The 22,339-nt window shown below is 39.5% G+C and overlaps 1 protein-coding gene across 1 annotated transcript in view; it reads right to left on the bottom strand.

Moving 5' to 3' along the window:
- The window catches only part of FZD3 (frizzled class receptor 3), a 52,746-nt gene that overhangs the window by 2,398 nt on the left and 28,009 nt on the right, over positions 1–22,339 (bottom strand). The window contains exon 4 of the mRNA XM_026066987.1: positions 638–786. Within this exon, the coding sequence (XP_025922772.1) occupies positions 638–786 (149 nt within the window). The remainder of the gene's footprint in view (positions 1–637; positions 787–22,339) is intronic.

The raw sequence follows: 22,339 nt of genomic DNA, 5'->3' as shown, positions 1-22,339 counted from the left end.
AAACAGCTACTCACAGGACAATATTTATGATTATGAAAACAACTGTTCATAGCTATTACATAATCATAAAAATTGTCCTCTAAATTTATGACATACCTCAGCCTAAACGAAGTTTCAACCTTAAAGAAGCCATAAGCTATTCTCACAGTCATTTTATCAAACTGTGCTTTGATACAAATGTCTGATGCACACAGGAAAGATTAAAAGCCCAGACAACTGCTTTTAACTACTAATCCTTGTTAAAAAAGCCTTACGTTTAATTTCCACTAAAAGATCTGACGAGGTTAGATAGATAGGCAGCTTTATAAATGAACCCTCTCGGTTCCACCTTTCAGCAAATGGCAGAGAATTTGTAGTATTCAATTGAATCCCAATTCTAAAATAATAATAATAATAATAATAATTTAAAAATTTGAAAACAGATAAAAGTGTAAATTTGATTCTGTGATCAAAAAGTAATTATGGTGACAGTTCCTTGGGGTTTTTCAGGAGCTGCTGTGTGTCCTTCCCTCCCCTGCTCTGTTTTGAATAGCAGATTTCCAAGCAAGCTGCTCCTGTCTTTGCCTCCCTAAAGAATGAAATACTCTTCCAGTACTACAAGGGAAGACAAGTTTATCTATCACATATCGATACTCACTCTTTTTTCCTGCGTCCGTGGAAGAAGCTAGCCCACTCAAAACAGGTCTTTTTGCTTCCAACCCAGAAGACAGAGGGTATTCCAACTACCAAAGCCATCAGATATTTCATGAGAAAGAGAATCAAATCTGGGCGACTCATCTGAGTGACCTAGAGAGAGAGAAAAAAACCCATCATGCAAACCATCGCAGTTCCCTACTCCGCTTATTAACTCATTTAAAATAACTGTCTCCGCCTCAAGCCTAAGCAAACACCAACAGGGTCCCCTTGTTTCATGGCTCTCGAGCGCCCAACCGAACGGGATGTACAACCCGCTGTGGAGTAAAACAAAAGATTCAGCTGCTGTGAAGTCTTGGCCTTTATTTGTATTTCTGGTCTTTTGTCTATGCCCTGAATAATTGCGAAATATTTTCTAGGCTACAAATCATGACGACTCATTTCTTTGACAGAATTAACCTATATAAATCCAGGTGCTACGTTTGCTGTTGGGAAAAGTGCCAATAAATTGCTTCACAGGATATTCAACACTGATCCTCTATTCCTTGTGCTCTAGTGGAGGGTTATATCCGTGTCTCCCTCCCTTGGGAACTTGAGGCGTCAGCAAGGTATGACTGCCTGCCTTTTACTGATCCTGCAAATCTATCATTTATTCGATGAGGTCAACTGAATGCGAAAAAGCTCACGATGCATATTTTTGCAAACATTTTGATATCCATCAAAAAAGGGGCAGTTTGACAATGATGCAGAGAAGACATTCAAAGATATCATTTCCAGGAAGGTCTATAAGGTCACCTTTAAAATAAATAAATAAATAAATAAAGCATCAAGGCATTCTTTTGAATTGACAACCCAGGTCAAAAACTGAATCCTCAATGACTTTGAGTCTAGGAGGAGGTTCCCCCCTTTTCATCACAGCTGAGGGACAGTTAATCAAAATACCTATAACGAGGCATCGCTCAAAAGACTCGACACAAAGCAGCCAGCAACCGGGCAAGACGACAAAACTGCCCACAGTAACCAGGAACCTGTGAAGAAATGTGTCTGCTTTTCCTCTTGAAGTCAAGGGTAGGGCAGAAGCAATGAGAAGACTTGAAGAGCAGCAGAGGCAGAGACGACTGCACGCAGGAGTTAGGTGATTTATGTCATCCAGAAACGGGTATCTCTCGGATCCCTTTTACACATGATACATGGGAGAGAAGATTCAAGACCAAAAGGGGCCGTGGTAGGAAGTGATGGAATTCCCATAAAGAAGAGGACAGAAATATATGAACGCCTTATTTTCAGATACCTCCCAAAAAAGAAACAACCCGAGAATAAACCTCTTAACAAAAATAGGTTGTTGCAAGGACAGAGAAAGAGTTGAGGAAAGTTTTATTATGCTGAAGGACGACATGAAACAGAGTTGGCATAAAAAGGAGATCTTGCAAGCAGTCCTATAAGCAGAGAAAGGGAATGAAGACTGCCAGGGACCAAGCGCGAACGAGGATGATGAGCAGATTACGTGAAAGGACAGGAGGCGCGATAATCTACCAGCAGAAGGCAGAACAGAAGGGGGGAAGCTGATCTGCGTAGCTGGGGGCTCCTTGTTGAGGACCAACAGGCCTCTTACCAGCGTGGATCCAGAACAGACAGGTCTTCTGGCTGAGAGGAGCCAGGCTAAAAGTAGGAGAAGTTAGGCCAAAAAGGGAACAGGAAGGGATGAATTCAGTGACTGCCTTTCATATCATGACACCTGGCAATGCAAGATTTTCACTAGAAAGGCTTTAGGATACGTAATGTTAGGCCGGGCGAGATGCTTAAACACGTGGAAATTCAACTGATCTTCAGTTAAATTCTTCTGATCCCAACAGAAGTAAAGTAGGCACATAATAGGATAATAAAGATCCGCAGATGGCTCACAGATTAGCATTGCAAGGAAGGTTTGGGGCTGGTTGATCGTGGGGAAGCACTCATGAAATGAGGTTGCTTCTCAACAAGGAGCACCTGCAGCAACGGCTTTCTGAAACTGATGCTCGCACAACTCATAAAAGCTTTATACTTAAGAAAGAGGTCTGGGTATCTACCCGTCTGTTTAAAATATTAGAAAATATCAAGCAAGCTGTTTCAAGTCAGGGGAGTAAGAGTGAGACGGAAATAGTTTGTACAGTTCTGGGAATTCAGCTGGAATTCATCTTCCCTGAGAACAGAAGGGGTTTAGGGAAAGGCTAATGCGATGACAGGGAACAGACAGCCTGTCTTGCAAGACGCTTGGCTGGAAGCTGGAAGGTGAGAGAAAAAATGAGTGTTACAGAACATGAGATGGAGAAACACTGAAATGGGGGGAAAAAAATTAGTATTTAAGCTAAGCAAGAATAAAAAGATATGGCTACATTAGCCATGAAGAAACGTCATACTTCCAGAAGCAAGATTTTGGAGTAGCCTTCAAACAGGAATTGTGGACACTGGCATCTTTTAAGGCTGAGCATTATCAGTTTATGAGAAATGTGGTTGACAGTGACAGTCAGATGTTCCCTTTAATCCTACACACCTACATTAATGTTGAAGCACATATACAATCTCCTAAGACAACATCAAGAAACACTTTTTTCCTCCCAAACTGAAAATTTGGACTGAATGTAGTTACCATCAAGATAATTTTACAAAAGTAGTCTCATGCCTGATGAGTTTCCAACCACATAATGCACCTTATTTGCTGAGGGGCAGCACAGCTTCTATAAGGGCCAGTGAAAAGACAGCAATGTGTTCCAATATTTCATATTATTATACATTTTTCTACATCATGATCACCACAGCAGACATCGCAATGGGAAGTGAAGCGCCTTGCCCAAAGTCACGCAGCGCAACTCCGACGGAACAGAACATGACCGGGATTCAGGAGTGTCGGCGTCGTTCTTCAGCAACTACGTCCCAGACTTTTGGCACGGATCCAAAATTTTACATTTAATTTAGAAGCATAATAAGCATTATTACAAGATATTTTTTAGAGTTCATCTTTGCAGGAAGTGGGATCAGCTCTCTCCCCTTGTCAGTTCTTTCCTCAGCAACCCTTAACACACTTTACACAAATTTATGCCCCAGGAAAAACAGTGATGTCAACAGTCTTTGGCAACGCTATAGATCTTCCTACACTTGAGTACATTTAACCGTGCAAAACTAGGCTGAAGGCTTTCTAGGCGTTATTTTAGTCAATCTTGTGAGGTTCCACTAAAGGAAAAAAAAAACCTTCGAACTACCCAACAAAAAATTCCCAACAARACTAAGCTCTCAAAAATTAACCATATTATTCATTTCATAATGTGCAAATGTGGCATTAAATGGAGTCAGTGGTGAAATGCATCATTTCTCAATGTAGGCAATATTCAGGCAGATTTTTATATTTACATATAACCCTTGCCTACTGGGCAGAGTCTCCACTGGCATAACTACCTGCCTGAAATGAATTTCATTTTGACTCTTGCATGAACAATAAAATTACAGTTCTCATGCTAAAGCTCTACGCTTCTCACTGCACTACAGGACATGCTCTAAAAGGGCGTCTTTCTTTTATTGATTGAGTCATATTGCATTATTTTAGAGTCAAACWGGAATTAGGCCCTGTGATGTGCACTAGTGCTCCTGTTGACTATGTTATAAATCTCTGTTGCACTAAATAAATTCTATTACTTGAAAGAAGGTATTACATTAAATCATTTGATATTAAAACTTCTGGCTCAACATATTCATGCCTGGGTGTTACAAACAATTCCAGGCAAAAAGAAAAAGAAATAAATGCAATAAATACCTTCAGATGAAAGGAAAAACATCCTATGCTTTGGCAAAACAAGTTATTAAACGTCATTGCATACATTTCTGGAAAACAAGCTTCTTTGCACAAAGCAATCAATCCAAGTAGTAAAACATAGTAGACTCACTAATCGTTAAAATTAAAGTGACCGTACCTGCTCTAAATAACGTACATCTGTGGATTACATGACATTAATAAGAATAATTAATGTAAGAAAAGTAAAACTTGGCGTTACTCTCCGAGGAATATAAAACTGAAAATATTAGGTGTTTAAACCCAAAGGCGCTGAGTCCATTTCCCAGAAGTGCAGCACTTATGTCGTTCCAAGCCTGACACACTCTCATTTTCTTTCATTAGAACAGAGAACAGGTTGGACAGTTTTTAATAGCACTAAAACCATGCAAAAGCTCACTCGTGTTTCCCCTCAGATTCACGCAACTTAAATCCAGGGGATTTTCACTTTTGCTATGCAGCACGGATATTTAGGCAGCAAAAAAGTACAATTTACAACAGTGCCATATTACAGAATTGGACACGCTTAGATATATTTGATACATGAAATTATAATTTGACCTGAAATATCCAAACCTCCCACACCACTTTACTCAAACACAAATCATTTTCCAAGAACATCTGCTAATTTGTCTGCTTTAATATACTACCACAGCATTGCTATTTCTAGAATATTAGGGTTTCCGTTTAGAGTAAATCCGAACTGGCAATAAGTGTTCAATGTTTAAGTTATTTCAGCAGTAGTTCTGCTATTTTAAGATCATTCTTCATATCCCCTCAGCTTCTAAAGACAGTTATAGGACTGCCTATTACAACTTATATCTCCTGCTGAGAAATCCAGGTGACTGGATTATTAAGGCAAGTACGGATCAAGAAAAGCAACAGTTCCAGCAACTCCAGCACTACAGAATAGCTTTCTTCTCCTTTTCTCTATGAATTCACTGCACAAGCATCAACAATTTTCTGGGGGAGTGCTTTGACAAAAAGCTGCAGCTGCGACACTGTCCACGCTTCTGAAATCATCAGCATCTTCATTTTTATGACTTGTCTCAGCTGAATGAATGACTAAAAGAGGAGACACAGTGCTTCACTAAATATCAGACTTCAGTAAGACTCCAAGCGACTTGCGTGTGTGCAACCACCTGTGAAGAGGACAGTGAGAACTGGGTGAGATCCCCGGTTACTACTTATCTTCTTGGAGAGAGAAGATGATGCAGGGAACACGTAAGACAGTCCTAGGTGCTACAGAAGACATCCTTCCATGTCTGCGGAGGTTATAATTTTCCCCTCTTCTCTAGCCATTTACCTCAGTTTTGCTTGATTCTTTGGAGAAAGTCTTTGGCAAATGTGAGGCAAGAGAGAAGTGGGCCAAATTTTGGACTGAACAGAAATGAAGAAAAATGGGAAGACTGATAAATCAACAAATGAGACTCAGGTCTACGGTGCCTTATATGCTTATATAATATTATGGTCACTTGATGTGCTTATAACCTGTGTTTTCGAAAGTCCAGAATATAAGAAAACATGTTTGAGCTTAAACAGACGTAGCCTTCTTTAATACTAACRGGTTTGGGTCTATATACCTCCTTAAAAGTGAAGATATGGGGAAGCATCTAAAGAAACAGTATACATTTATTGTTCTTTCTTTTAGAAATATTTCAACTTAGAGTGAAATATGATTTCAATTTAAGAAGTACTAAAATTAAAGTGCAGTGGAATATACAGTTTGAAAACCGAGAAATAGCAAGAACAGGAATACAAGATTTCTTTTTAAAATAGTATTCTAAGAGCAAATCTCTCTCCAGCAAGAAGTTGTGAATGAAAATGTGGCTGTTCTTCTACGAGGACAACAACAAAATGGGTAAAATTTGCATCATTTGATACTGTGTGGCTTGTTACAAACATGAAAGTTCATTTTAAAAAAACATCCCTGAAAGCTAAACTATTGATATAATTTAGAAAAGGAAAAAAAACTGAAATGCAGTTATCAAGAATTTAAAGTATAATTTAACTCTCACTTTTCTACAAAACTCTTTACAGCTACTGACTTACGCTGAGTACCATAAAATTCCACATAACAAATATTGTAATAACAAGGAGTAAAAATAACTAAGAAAAAGTCTCTGTGCAGAATTTTGTTTTCTTTTATATGATTACAATGTAAGCAAAGCACTGCTTAAAATGCTTCTACTGTAATTTACTCAGGAGATAGTCAAATATCACAAAAAACACACTCTCAGTGGCACAAAATGTCCCACTCGAAGAGAGGTCTTTCAGTGAAATAGTTTGATCAATAGTAGGAACAGAGTTTATTCAACACTTATTTAAAGAAACTTGATTTTACCTTCCAACTAACCAGTTGGAGGTTCACAAAGTTTAAAATTACTGTCTCAAACACAATTGCCACGTAGTTATTGAGAACTACCGYGCAAAATACTTCCCAGATAAAGACACAGTTATCTCCTTAGAGGGATTACATTGCACTGATAGCACTCTAGCCTTTAAAAACCCAGCTAACACAATAGTCGACTGTTTGCCTACCCTTTGATAAGCGTACAGTATGCAGTTACTGAAGCTATAAGCAACAGTGGAAGACTTAAGAATATTTCAGTAAGGTATGTTGAAGGCATCCTTTGTTCGGGAGGCGCAGCGCATCCCTGCGTCCCTCACGCAGGGGCGTAGAACGTGCCTGCACCCTTCGCCCACGGCTCAAACACTGAAGAATGTTTTAGCTATCCAGATTTCGAGCTTGGTGTCTAAAGCAGGGCTTGATCACAAAATAGCCTTTGCAACTGCAGCCCCATCCGTCTCACTCCAGTCGTCTGCTTTTAGGACTCCAGTGGTTTGAAATGTTAAGCACAGATTATGCATTGCAGTAGCTTCCCTTGAAATCAGATCTGCAGTTTTGTTCTGCAAGTAAGGCAAGTTGTGGAAAGCTAATAAAAGGTCCCAACAGCATGGGCATCTAAAAACAGAGGGAGAACACACTCTACGCACTATAAACATTGCTCCACGTGACCATTCTCAAATATTTCTTCCTGGCAGATGGAGAAGCACGAATCACATCAGAAAAGCGATCCATCTAATACTCCCACTGCAAGCGTACTGTTTAATACTGCTCCGCTGCYGATGCAACCAATGCAGAAAAGAGACTCTCTCAAACTAATACAACAGCGTAGGCCTGCTACTCTCACATTACCAACTAAAACAGTAACTGTGAACGTCTAATAATTTAATTCAGTCCTGTTTTTCAGTTCCCCATTTGGCACAGTTGCCAGACACTTCTTAACATCATTGTTAACTTAAGAGCTCTCCTCATTATCACGCATGAAAGGCTTTCAAAAGACCTCCACGTACTGACAAGCCACTGACTGGCAGAATTAGACACCACAAGCCTCCTGTGGGCCTTACAGAGCTGTGATAACACCTCTCCTTCTAGGTTAGGGGCCGCTTGACAGTCATGCTCGTCTGCTCGGCAACATCACAAGTTGTCTTTCCGTGATGCAGACAGTGTTGAGGAAAGAGAGACTAGACCAGCGGTCACTGGTCTTGAAGGACCAGTGGCGATGTCCTGCAAGACGAGAACCTCTCCTAGAGGAAGGATGCACCTGGTTGCGATTCTCTGTTTTCCTTCAGACCCGATCGCTCTCCTGGAGACATGAGAGGGGGTTGCACGCTCCAGCAACACGAGAGCTTTGCAATTTTGCAAGGCTGTCAAGAAGTAGCTACATTGCTCTTCAGTGACAGCTTCTTCATCACATGCAGAGCTCAGAGCTGCTGCAAAGTTTGGTCACATACAAAGATGTAACTGGAAAGTCTGGCGAGCTTCACTCAGAAGCCCATGCGAATACTAGGCTGTTTGAATCTAAGCCCTAGACCGAATTTATTGTGTGGTTCTAGGCCTTTAGAGGCATCTAGCTAATAAAAAAAAGAGAAGGCATAGAGATGCAGAAGTAATTTGGGCTGTGTGAATCTACACTTGTCTCTATTCTGTTCAGACAGGTCTTGCAAGCAGCCTGGGTACCGATATTTCACCTAGTGAAGACAACAAACAAGTTCTGTCAGATACAAAGATTGCATACGAGATAGTGAGATTTCTGTAATCCATTTCTTCCCTCCCATCTGCTGGGTTGGTATAGCAGCTGGGTTGGTACAGACCATCAAAAAGAAATGTACTTTGGACAGTGAACACAAAAAGACATCAGTCTGAACGCACTTTTTCCCTGCCGAAACACTCAGGAGCAGGTGTTCAGAAAGGAGGTTAAAAACATCAATTTCGGCATTCCTCCGGGGAGAAACAGTGCTTCTTTGTAGGCACACTGTTAATTCAAGATGCTTATATAACTAATTTCTGAATATYTTCCCCTTCTGCCCCTGACCTATCAATCACAGTTGCTTTTTAGTGACAGGGACCAGCGGCCTCTTCCCTCTAAAATGTATGAAATTGCAAATTAATGAGCTTGCTGCACATGTGAAGTGAAAGCACAAACCCAACACCTGGCCCCTTCCTTTGGGGCACAATTCCACAATAACCTTGATGATTTGATATTTCCCTAAGGATAAAAAGCAATGAAATTCAAATTAACCCATCCTTTTGTTGAAAATGGGAGAAGTGGGGGAAAGACCAAAGGGAATCGGATCCAACAGTCTCACTTTCATAACTATTTTCATCACTGTCATTGCTTTGTAACTTATAATATTATCTCACACTGCTCATTTCCTAGAAAAATGTAGTAGCATTTGTCTCTGTAAAACAAAAATCATTTTTGCAGGTTATTAAAATCTTGCCACTTTCCTGTTTTGCTCTTATCCAACAAGCAAGTGAGGATCTAGGCAACTATTCTGGCTACTAAGCAGCACAAGCTGAAGAACTGAGAAAGTAAAAGCAACTGAAAGAAAAGATAACAGGTAACGTGATTTAGCCATCCTTTAGGTTAACAACAAAGCCACTATATGCTCCAGGAGCTGCGGAATAGTTGAAGATCAGGAGAAAGAAGCAAAAGGAACGTTTTCTGGCTCTAAAYCGCCCATGGCCACGTGGTAGATTATTCCAAGCATAAGAAATACGAGCATTCAGCTCCCAGACCGCAGAGTTCCCAGCGCTGCTCTGGGCTCTCATACAAGACGACTGACGTCCTTCGTTTCTTGCTCTCAGTTGCACTCTCCTCGGCCGTGAGGGCGTGAAAGCACCGTACGTTAACTTTGTTCGTTTGCTCACATTAAAACAATTAAGTCATTAGAACAATTATGAAAAAGCGTTACTAACTATACTTCAGAGTTAGCTAATAACTACAGAGTTGCTACGTATCCAGAACGGAAATTAAAGCAAAGCGATCAGTCTGTCCAAGGCTTACGCCAGTAACAGAGAGCTTAGAAACGTAAGCCAAGTTAAAAACAAACAAATAAATAAAGCACGATTATAAAAGCTTATAAAATTACCACCTTACTAGGCTAGAGGCTGTTCTAGAGGAAACTCTTATTCACCACAAAAGTTAAGTGTTAGCCCAGGTACTGCACTTCCATCTCTCTGTGGCTAACTCATCTAAAACACATTTTTTCAAGAATTCGATCTGTGTAAGTGCATAAAAAAATGCAGCCTTGTGAGAATCGCCTCTACAGAACTTTTAAGATGAAGTGCATTATATTTTAGAATAATTTCACTTGAGTTTTTCCAGTACGTTACAACATATGGGAAAGAAAGCACTCAGTCCACAGAAGAACAGGACTGGTCTTTGCCAAATGAAGTCTTTTGCCCGAGCTGTGCCAGAGGAACACACTGGAGTCTCATCACCTCCTGGAAAAATAGCTTGAATTAGGATAATGTAGCAGAAAGTAGCCTCTTACAGGGCAATGCTGCAGTGTTTCCACCATCTATCTTCTCCTTGAACAGGGATCCCACAGGACAACCGTAAAGGTCCTGACTCATGACTGGAGTCTAATAATTTGCCATCCAGCGCTTTTGCCCTGCAGGCCCCGTAGTTAGTCACAGTGTCAGCAACCAGCAGTCATTAGGAAGGCTGATGCTATCTGCTCTCGCATCCCTGGGACGGGAATGCAGAAGGCTACAACTTCAGTGCTGATCTTGCAGCTATGTCGCAACAGATCTCTGGACACACTGATTCTGCCGCTTCAGGGAACAGCACTTCGGGGAGAACATCCTGTTTATCAAGGGAAAGTTGAATCTCAAGCTCAGGCTTCATATACCATGAAGCTATAAGGACATTTTGTAGTTTGTGGCTTTGTCTTGAAATGGAAGATAACATCCAATCAAAGCAACTAATTTTTTAAGTGCTGGCCGTGGCTTGTAATTAGTGCGATTGTGTAAGCATCTGCCTTCTATTTTACCATTATGAAGAACTGGTGTCACAAGTCTCTTAGCTCTGAAGCCAGGCATTAAGCATAAAAAAAGTTAAGCCTAACTGAATATCCTACACATGAGAGAATTGGACATTTCTTTCCTTTTCTTGTGGACACTTGCACGGTGAAGTGGGGTCTGCTCTGCAGAGAGAAAAAAAGCAAACAATTCCCTACCTGCCACACAAACTTTTTTCTCAGCACAATTGAACTTTCCTCTTGCCTTTGGAATACGAGAAGCAACTCACAATTCCTGGACACATTCCTCATTTCAGTCCCTCTCATGTATACCCCTTTTTGGATGAGCTGTAGCTGTCCGACATATAAGATCCCCAAAACCATAAACTCTTTTTCCCATACAGACCTGTGAATAACACACCGATTAAAAGGTTGAAGCAAGACTTCAGGTCAAGGCATGATTCATCCAAAGGTATCTAACGAAAAGGATGAAACAAACCTGTTCTACTACAATTTCTCTTACTTAAATCCCAACTCTATAAATAAATAAATAAATAAATAAATAATGCACTGAAATTGTTTTAATCTCAGTAGTGGAACCGGATGGCATTACTGCAGTATTCCGGCCTTCTTAAAACACAGGTTCTCTCATCTGGGTGATACGGGCTACTATGGGTCAATAAATTTACAGCTGAAACAAAGTTTTGTCGGCAAATGCTTACTCGCTGGCACCCAGAACGCTTTGCTTGATATACCTAACTTTCACTGGGATTCAGACAAGATTAAAGAGATGCCAACCTGAATTATTGGCACGTCTGTCAAATTAGGGACACTGAGGGCACACTGAAGTAGATTGCGTTTGGCAGATTTGTCCCACAGCTAGGGAGGTTGGAAGATCACTGTTACCATTCAGAAAATTAGTATTTTGGTCATTTTAACTTCAGATGTTAGCACTTAGCTGGAAACTAAACATCAGGGGAAAAAAAAAATCTAATGTATCAGACAATCTGATTTCAGCCAACCCTGCTGCTGACAATATACTTGGACTAAAATCTTTGAAGCTGTAATATCTACTTTGGTAGCAGATATTCTATCTTGCATTTATTCAGTTCTTGCATGACAAAATTTAGCTAGCTTACTATGACCCAGGCTTGAAATACACCCCAGTTAATACCTTCCCACTATTTGAATGCAGACACTCGCCATTAAGAACGCAGGACAAAAACATCTTTGGTCAAGTCAAGTCTTCCACTGCTGCAGCCAGCAATGGTCCATAAGCCTATTCCGTTATTCAGCCTTATCCTGAAATCATCTGGGTCCTCTCCCCACCCCTTCAATTTCTCATGTAATTCTCTAATTTCCAACCGACGTTTATTCATGACCACCAGCACTCCCACTTGACTTTAACAGCTCTTTCTCTTCCATGGCATTTATGACCTTCATGGATTTCTAAGGGAGCAACTGTATCTCTTCTATTTTTGCAAGGCTAAACACATGCTTATTGCCCTCTCCTCCAAAGACAAGCTCTAACAGAACCTTACTTCTGGCACCCGTTCATTACTTTTCATTTATTTCTTGTCTTTTCTTTTTTGATCCGACTCAGTGCAGTCAGTCACATGACGACATACAGAAAAAACAAGTTGCGCATGATATTGTATCTGTTCAAATAATGGTTCTGAATGAGTAATTGCCATGCTATGAAATTGCTGGAGATGAAGTCATAAGAAACAGATTAGTATTATTTTTGTAAAAACACACATAACAGTCACAGCATAGCTTAAAGCAAAAGTGCAAAAGTTCAAGGGAGAGGAAAAAAAAAAAGACAAACAGCTATTTTAGCAAACATGGTATTTATAAAAAATTTTCCGTCATTCTCCACAGGCAGGAATACTATGTGTATTAGTCTAAAGGTCTCTTTCTCAGATTACACTGGGAGTGTGAAATATTAATGAGCAAGTAAATGATTTGATTTAAAAATTCAGTTCAATTGAACGTTTCAAAAAATAATTCGGTGTTGCAGTTTTTACATCAACTGACAAAATTTTACAATATAATGCTGAATATTGTAAAACTGTATGGGTGATGGAACAGTGGAACAGGTTGCCCAGTGAGGCTGTGGAGTCTCTTGGAGATATTCAAAACCCAGCTGGACAATGTCTTGAGCTACCTCTTCTAGCTGACCCTGCTCTGAGCAGGGAGGTTGGACTAGACGATCTCCAGAGGTCCCTTCCAATCTCAAAGATTCTGTCGATAAAACAATAAGGTTTTTCTCTTATAAATTAAGAAGTCTAWTTGCCCTATGTATGAGGGCTATCATCATAAGCACAAACCCTTTGAGAGCTCCAGCAGTGTGCAGTACCCTAAGAGCCCCGTGCTTGGCTGTCCCATGTCCTATGGTTTTGTGTTTCTGCCCTTGTTAAGTGAGGTCACTTTGCATTTGAGACTGCCTTAAAATGATTTCAATATGATATGTCCATTTAATTTTTTTTGAAAAGAAAAGCCACTAGTAGAGTCCCTTTTTTGACTGGACAAGCTGTTATAATAAAAAAACAAGTGTGAGAAGTCTGGGACTCAACAGCAAAACATGCAGAAGTCATCCTGCTGATTTAACTGAAACTGTTCGCCTGTTTTAAGGTATGGGTGCAAATAAGTATATGCAGCATCAAGAGTTTAATTATTAATGCTGTACTTCTAGTTAAAACTTCTTAGTTTGAAATCTCAAAATAACAGCTTCAGGATTAAAAGGCAAAAGTCAGTATTTTCAAATATTAAAGTCGAATGCTTAAACCTATGCAATAAAGCATTTTTAAAAAGACAAGTCCCAAACTTCAAGCATGAGGAGCAACATAGTCTGGTCAAAGCATTTTAACTCTGGTTTGTGAATGCTCTATATCCCGGAAGATGATACAGCTCAGGCTTCCTGCTTATCAGTTTTGTGTTCACACTTAGACTTTTTCACAGTGAAAATGAGAAATAGGCCCTGGACTTGTGGTTTGGGGCATTTTTTGAGCATAATGGGCATGTTAACATAATTCAACATTAAAGGTAGTATCGCTCACGTGGAAAGCAAGCCTTTGTACATGCAGGGAAAAGATACTGTACTCCTTGTCTGCATTTACTTTATGAGGAAACAAAACAATTCTCTGTCAAGAAAGAAAAAGTAATAGGAGAAGGATGATGATGTGGAGCACTGTTTGCTCATACAAAATGAATACAAACAAAAGCTGACTTAAAACGTGCAAGCATTTGTCACATTTTCATGCTATATAGCCCAGCCATTTCTAAGTCAAGTGGACGTTTACCAAAATCAAAGCAAATACAGAACCTGTTGGGAGAAATCTGGACCAACCCTGCAGATTAACTGGGGTCATATATTTAAGTATACTCCATCATCAGAATAAGTCTACTATTTTTAAGTATAGGCTTCACTTAATAAGATTTCAGGCCTAAAACCAGATCATTTTACTGAAGAGAGTGAACAAGAGCTTTCTCCCTCTTCTCTCTTTCTGTCTCTATATACGTTTACAGACTGTACTCTGAACTGCTTTACATTACACCATTAGGCAAGTCTCTCAAAACACTCACAGCGGGAGCTGGTCGCCCACATTATGCCCTGTGGTATTATGGATATGGTGACTGGAATCACAGTTTCCTGAAAAGCTGAAGCTTTCAGGAGAAAATCTATCGCCAGCAGTATCACTGTCAGAGCTGCTTAGTCCTGGGACCAGCGATATTTCATTGTAAACATCCTTCCAGGACTAATGTGTTAAAAATTTGTTGAAAATAATGATACTCTGGAAAAACAAGTGAGAACAGGAAAAAGGGCACAAAAGTGCAGTATCTCCAAAAGGTACTGGACCTTTTGCTGCCACTTTTAATAGCAGCCAAAATGGTCAGCGGAAAAAAGAGAGCTTCCTTAATAATCAGAATTAAAGGCAGTTCTAGATATAAAACGCGCTTGATAAAAAGAGAATGGAATTAAACTGAGCACTCAAAAATAGCAAGCTCTGATCTACTGTTGCAAGTCACCTTCAACAAAACACAGAATAAAAAGAAAGAAAAAAACAAAGATGACCTTGAGAAGTCATACCCTGGTACATGTACAAATCAACCTGTCTAAAGATAATGGTTGAGAAATCAACGTTTCCCTTTGTCTCTAGCTCAGTCAATGCAATTAAAAAACCTGCCAGATATGACGCATGTGAATGAAATGACTGCTTTCACTTGGTATGCTAATTGACTGGAAATCATATGCATGCCAAGGTTAGATAAGAGAATACATTGCATCTTAGGTAAGATTTATCAAAGTCCTAGATGTGCAAGAAGGAAACAAAACTGCTATTACTAATGCTAAAGAGGAGAATTCTGAGAAATTAGTTTGAATATATTCTTTTTTTAAGCATCTGAAATAAGGAGGAGAAATTAACTGAATCACAGTATAATACTGTGATTAATATTCTTTTTCTGAGCTAATATTGCTTTTGTTTTCAAAAGGAGTCTAATTCATAATTCAGATTTGCTCAGTCTCTTCTGAGTAAACACCAGTATGGAAAATATGTTTTTATCTTTTGTTTTTTTCCTGAGGACAGAATAATTACATTCAACAAGGAGCAATTCCTTAGGGCAGATGTAAGCAAATCCATTACCTCTTCTAAGAGGAATTCTAAACAATAACTAATGAAAAAGGAGGGGAGGAGAAATCCAGATTTATAGACATCTCTCTATATATTCTCTCTATGCCTGTGACCCACACAAATGGTGCTAAGACATTTCTTAACAAAGCCTCTTTTCTGCATCCAGCTTAGCGCACTCCCCCGCATGTTTCTGAAGAGYCGCTGTAACACAGATGGTAAAACAGCTGAGACGTTTTGTATTTAAAAAGATAGCGGCAACACCCACGATCAGCGCAGAAAAGCACAGAAACTTGAAAATGCGGCATATGCCGTCAAATAAAAATGGGGAAACTCCACCCCAGMTTGGTCTGGCCCCCAAAAGGCAGGCTCGACGGTTCAACAGTTACTTCTCGTCCCCGTTTTCGGCAAGACGTTCGCAAGCCCCATCTTTTCTTCTCCTTGGTCTGCGCGTGCAATTGTKCCGAAGCACTTGGGCATGAAAGGAAAGCCTGTGTCAACAGGGGTTACCCCGCACCCGGAGCGCAGCCCTGGGGAAAGACAGGCTGACACAAGAGCGTTTCTTAAGCGTGTGTGGATCAACTTTGCCATCGCAAAACTCAAAATCTCTAAGGCAATTCCAAAGGCCTATCAACAATTTTTTTGGGGAAAAAAAAAGTAACTTATTCTGCGCTACRAAAACGGAATATATACCTGAGCTGAAACGTACCCCAGCTTGTCTCAGGGTCTCTTTTGCTTCTGTGCAATTTCTTTTAAAAGAAGTAGGCACTATGGGACACAATATTCAGYGGGGTGAAGTAACAGCAGAGCAGATGACTAAACACTCCCATGCTCCTGGCTCTCAGCCTACCATTATTTTAGCACCACGGTGGCTTTTCAGTTGGCACCTGTTCACAAGAGAGCGTCCCTATGTCGAAATGGTTCTGCACGACGGCTATATATATCCTCTGGTTTCACTAACGTTCCTGGGGTGTTTGTTCAGAGCAGACAAAAGAAAGGAAGAACAAACCCGTGCCAAGGGGGAATTAAGCACGTCTGAAAATCTTACCCCATCCAAGTTACGTTATAACCTTTAAAAGAGGGTGCAAAAGAAACAAAGCAACTCATAACACTTAGTGATCCCAAACAGTCTGAAAAAGATTTTTATCTCAGCAGTGATAACTTTGACAAATCTAAAGTGATCCTGAAAATTTACACTAAAAAAGCTAACTGCAATTAGATTGAAAAGCACATTTGTGAAACCGTGAAAAAAGAAACCTGACAAATTCTTTAGCCCCAAAGTACCTGCAGCTGCATTAGCAACTGCATTAATTAGCATTAATGCTAATATTAACATCCATTTCTCCAAAGTTAATTGTCAAATAATGTATTAAAATGTATTAAAATAATGCCCTTAAAATAAAATGCGGTATAATGAACAGAAATATATTATCAAGCCAGTGTTTTGTTTTCCTTTGTGCCCGTACTGGAYACATATAACTGCCATTGACAGACAAGAGGTATTATTAACAAAACATTCTTTCCATTTAAGGCTTTGGTATCTTAGGTAACCACAATTAATCCTCTTTTCTATCTGACACCAGCAACGAACACGAGTGAGTGAGTGAGAACTCCCAACTTCAGTAAAAACCCATTTGACATTATTACAGAGCAAGACTTGGTCCTGGTCCTGGAGGGGAACAGGGTAGAGCAGAGCAGAGCAGAGCAGAAAAAGAGTCAGGATGACTGTTTTTTGTTGCCGATATAAATGACATTCAGCATTACATCTTAGAGCATCGCTCTTAATAGTTAACTATTTAAAACATCTCCAGGCAGTTTTCATTTTTTAAAACTAAGATCACAAGGAAAATGGAGAAGAGCTTTTGTTACAGGTCTAACACAAGAACTCAGCTGGTCAAAACGACACTTGCACAAACAGTTCTGCCATGCTTATCCTTCTTGCAGGAAAGTCTTCCCCATCGTTAGTTGAGGAACGTTTATATTATGTTTAACAATGCAAAATCATCAGTCTATGGGATCTTGAAATACAGGTCCATGTCCTTCTGGCTACTGCAGTCTTGGATGCTTATTTATGTTCTTTCTTTGAAAGGTAACAAAAACCACGTTACAAAGTTTTCTGTCTGAAATGACTGTTACTTGAGTCAAGGGTGGTCAAGATCTTAAAAAGCGTGTTTGAAGTGCGCTGAGGCAGAATGATCACATCCTGATTTTGAAAGGGAGAGACTGCAAAACAAACCAAAACCACCCTCTCCTCCCAGTCTCCCCCCTCAAAAACACCTCCTCAAAATTTTGCAGCAGAAGTTCTATCATAAATATATCCCTAAAAGAAAATGTGACTGCTTCAAACAAACTATATATAAAGTTGGGGTATGAGTCATCTGATCAAATGTCCAATGAATCACTATAAAAATGCCTGTTTTTTTCCATCAGCTAGAAAAGGAGACCAGAATGACTGGCTTGGATGGAGACATCTGAAGTCAGATAAATGAATGTTGCTCTCAGTAACTGTTCTTGATTTTCACATTGGTTTCATTCTAATACGTCCATTATTTTTACTCCAAAAGTCCACTGGTTTACACAAGAACAAGCCCAAAAGCTGAAGAAATGGACAATAAGGTAAAGTAGACACTGTGCCCTGGCCCAGTGCCACTGTGGTTAGTCAAGTCTGTTGTAAATAGACTCAACAGCTGGATCTAGGCATTTCAAAGCCTCCCATGTCTATAAATATAGTGTGGTCGCTAATTTTACTTCTGGTTCACAAAGGCATACTCCAGGCATAGAAGACATGCCTGGGCCATTTTGGGGGATGTGAAAGGCTGCACCCGTTCCTCTTCGCACTACGGCTTGTACTAGTCCTTCAGTTCTGACATTTCGTGGGCACAGGAAACTACCTACCTGGAATATATTGCAGTGACCTTGGGCAAGATTGGATGGATACTCAGTACATAGCACAAAACTGAGTTCCTAATGAAAAGCAAGAAAAAATGAGTTTCCAATACAAAACCAGAGTGCGTAATTTGTTCTAAACTTTTCCTACTATCACGTCTTCCCCATCAGCAGTCAATCAAACGTGCTCTCCAAATCTTCCTCCATTCTTCTGAGKGCAAATAGTTTCCACAAGATAAGCTTGAAGCACCATCTTCACTCTTAGCAAGTTGACACTAAAGTCTTTTCAGCTGATGAAGCCATATAAGTGGGTAAATTATGGATGTCAGAGCACAAGCAAAAATAATCTATATAGTTTGGTTTGGTCTCATTTCTCAAGGATGCACACAATGGTAGCAAAATACCTTTAGAATAGTTTAATTTTCTTTTTTTTTCTTTAATATCTAAATTAGATGCCCCTCCCTTTAGCACAATGCCTAACCTAGCCCTGAAGCATTTGTGAAGACTGTGGAGAGCCTATTTAAGTTGGGATTTAATAGAACTTTATCTTAACTCAGGACCACTGTATCCCAGTTTGACTGCCTTTGTCACTTCCAAGAGCAATAAAACTGTTGGCATCCTTATAAAGAACAAAACACTGTGGGTACTAGGAGGAAAAGAAGATCAGAACCTAGAACTTGCTTTGTATGGTCAAAATTATTCAAGAGATGATGCTGAATACAGTCACGCTGGACACTTTCTCAGCGATAACAAAGGCCAAAGCTTGAACCTGAAGAGCATTAAGAACATGCAGAACCTCATTCCCAAATGCCCCATCTGGAGCCCAACATTATGAAAGTCCAGCACTCTGCTACAGGGGTCTGCCTCTGAATGACCATCAGGGCAGAACCACCATTATTACCATAACAAGCAACAGAAAATAAATAAAAGAAGAAGAGAGTTAAGACGAGACTTAGGAAGACCTGAAGTAGAAGGAGAAGCAGAAAAGCATGCATTTTCAACCTTAGCCAGAAAGAGACTAAATGTGATTATTTCATGACTGGATTGTCAAGCTTTCCTGTTCTTTTTCCCTGTCTCATCTCTGCATTTTATCTTGATATAAAATTGTGATACACTCCCATAAAAAAGATTATATAAGTGAGATATGCTTTCCAGGTCAGACACACAGCTCCAGCTAAAGTGTTACATGTTTATGATGGAATACCTAGGTTCTACAGCTAGTGAAATTTTATTTTATTTCCCACTGCATGAACTCTTCTTGCACGAAAAACATTAATCCATTTTCACTTRGGCCAAGTGTTAGTTCCTTTTTTGAGGGGGACAAGTGAAAAAATGGGATAGCAACATAAAATCCAGCTCTTCGTTTGGATATTACAGTGCTGAAAGCGTCCAGATTACAGGAACACTTTATTCCCTTGGAAAAGGAAAAAACAAGAAAATGAAGGGGGGTGGGTTAAAACATTTTTAGGTCACTGTGAACAGCTATTTCACAGAGGAGTAACACTGACTGGAAACAGATTACACCACTGCAATTACTGCGAATAGTCTTAGCAGCAGAAGCCATAAGGATAATTATTTCTGGTAACACCTTAGTTAATTTGCCTTCATTCACATCCAAAGAAGGATGATCTAATTTAGAAGCTTTGATATTTAAGTGAATTAAGAGATTTGTCTAGACGGATAGAAAATACTCACCTCCCTCAGTTCCTCACTATGCCAGACCTGCTGAAATTGAGATCCACAACAACGCTTTTCCCCTACAGTGGGGGAAGCGCAAGTTCGTTTCTTAAATGCATTAGACACATTGTATATACTCCAAACAAACCTCACCTCTCAGTGTAGTGGTTGGGTTTTTTTTATCCTTACTAATGAAGACTCAGGGAAATAACATTCCCTGCACTCAGCTTCTGGCAGGCCTTCCCAGCACTCATCTGAGCCCTTCCCAACCATGGCACGAGAGGGGCAACCGCTGCCTGTTTTACCTGCTCTTGCTGTCCAGGCTACAGCTTAAAAGCAACCTAGAGCAACTGATGCTAGAGAAAACAGGAACTGGAGGTGACCCTGGGCCCTCTTCGCTTTAGCAGCAGCCAGGAACATCTGCAGCGCCTGAACACCCCCGCCGTATCTCCTGCTTGAAGCGGTCACGCAGGAGGTACGTCCGTATCRGTTGCAGACTTGAACTCTCTCATTAGCAATCTTCCAGAACGACTTACTGGGGCATCATGCTATGATGGCAAAGCTGATGTAGTGTTTTTTAATCTCAGACTTGCTGGTGGTAGTATAAAACTGTACTTATGCACATAACAAATAGAAAACTTACAGGATTGCATTAGCATCTACATAAAACCTAAGCCCACTGTGGAATCAACTACTGCTCTCAATTTAGAATAGCTTTTTCTAATATGACAGAAGCCGATAGTCAAATCTCAGAAACTGATATTCAAATACTTGAAATAAATAACACAAAGGCTTAAAATAGATGGTCTAACTTAGAAACTGAATGATACTCTCTAGAAAGCTTTAAATTATCCCCATAATTTAATAATTCATTTTGCTAGCACTATCTAAGGATAAAATGGTTTTTTTTCCACTGCTTTGGAAATCTGTTTCAATTCTAAGTCTGGATAGTTTAATTGGGGGAACACGTTTAGCTGAAGAAAAAATTGGAAGGGTTAGAATAAAAACCCCTCTAATGCTCCCTAGGGTCTACGGGTCCTTCAACCCAATTTGATGTGAATGAAACCATTATTGCTCTTTTGATTCCTGCTGAGCCATTATGTTAATGGTTTTCTAGAGATTTGAGTAGCACTTTACTGCATTGTTCCACTATCCAGGATTTGGTCCTTAGACACTGGAAGTTTTAATGTTTAAAATAGTTTTTTGTTCTGCATTCTGAAAAAGCACCATCCCTTTAGTTTTGCACATTATTATATACATTTTAGATCGCCATATGGTGGGTATTTGAAATTAACTAAGAGAAAACTGCTTGTCCCTCTCTCTTTTTAAGCATCAATCAATGTAACATATTAAAAGCCGCAGCAATGAAGAGTAAATCAAGCAAATGAAACGGAATACACCCATTCACAGATATTTCCTGCTATAAAAGTGCTCACACACTGGATGGGAGGGAAGAGTCTCACCCTAATAAAATGTAACAGAGAAAACAATAAAAAGGGTTAAAAGGTAATAAAAGGATTATTATCAAGCTATAGAAACTACTCCAAACCTTTAAGTGATATTTTCATTGCATTAAAATGTGAGCTTTGATGATCCAGCTGGTATTTTAACTGCTTTAGAGCCAAAGCACTACCATTTTTATACCACKTTATGCAGCTACACAATAAATGTTTGGTGCACAACCTTCCTAAAATAAGGTTGCTTACAAATCATTTGCAGAAAATATCTAAGAAACAGAATTCCAAAAATGGTTTGCTACTTTGGCTCTGAAAAGAAAGAAGGCCTCAAATAATTAATACTTAGAATATTTTCTTCATAAGTTTGTAACTGCACCAGCATATTATGGTAGACAATGGACAGTTCGATATGTAATGCTCTTAGTAGCTTCTGTTTCTGGGATAACTCAGTTAAACACACTGAGCAAGTAAGTGTAATTTTCTTTTAAGAYAATAAACTAATGATTTGTAAGCTCTGATTTTTTGCAGAAGACACATCAAGTAAGGTTTCATACAGCTGCTTCTGACACATGCATAGACTGCTTTTAAGATGAACACAGAACCTGCAGGCTAATCAAAGCAACAGAACAGTTACAGAAGAACAACAAAAACTAGAGAAAAAAAAAATCAGGCTGATGACTACTCAGTTTAAATGCTAAAATTCCTTTAGAGCAAAACTTCTAACACATATCTAACAACCAAAAATAAACTCATTAGGTCYTGTTCTTGAGATTGGTTTAAAATAGTTCCTTCACATCATGTGTAGGTACCGTAAAGCCCAGAAACTCCACAGCTATTACCTATAATAAAAAAAGCACAAAACGGCTAATGCAAACCTACAATTTTTCAATAATACTTACTCTTCTAGAAGGCCAAATGAGTTACTGAAATAACATGAGTACAAC

The sequence above is a fragment of the Apteryx rowi genome, unplaced genomic scaffold, assembly GCF_003343035.1.
Source record: "Apteryx rowi isolate R43461 unplaced genomic scaffold, aptRow1 scaffold_251, whole genome shotgun sequence".
Taxonomy (NCBI): Eukaryota; Metazoa; Chordata; class Aves; order Apterygiformes; family Apterygidae; genus Apteryx; species Apteryx rowi.
Note: the sequence above shows the minus strand (reverse complement) of the source record. Positions and strands in the feature narration are given on the sequence as shown.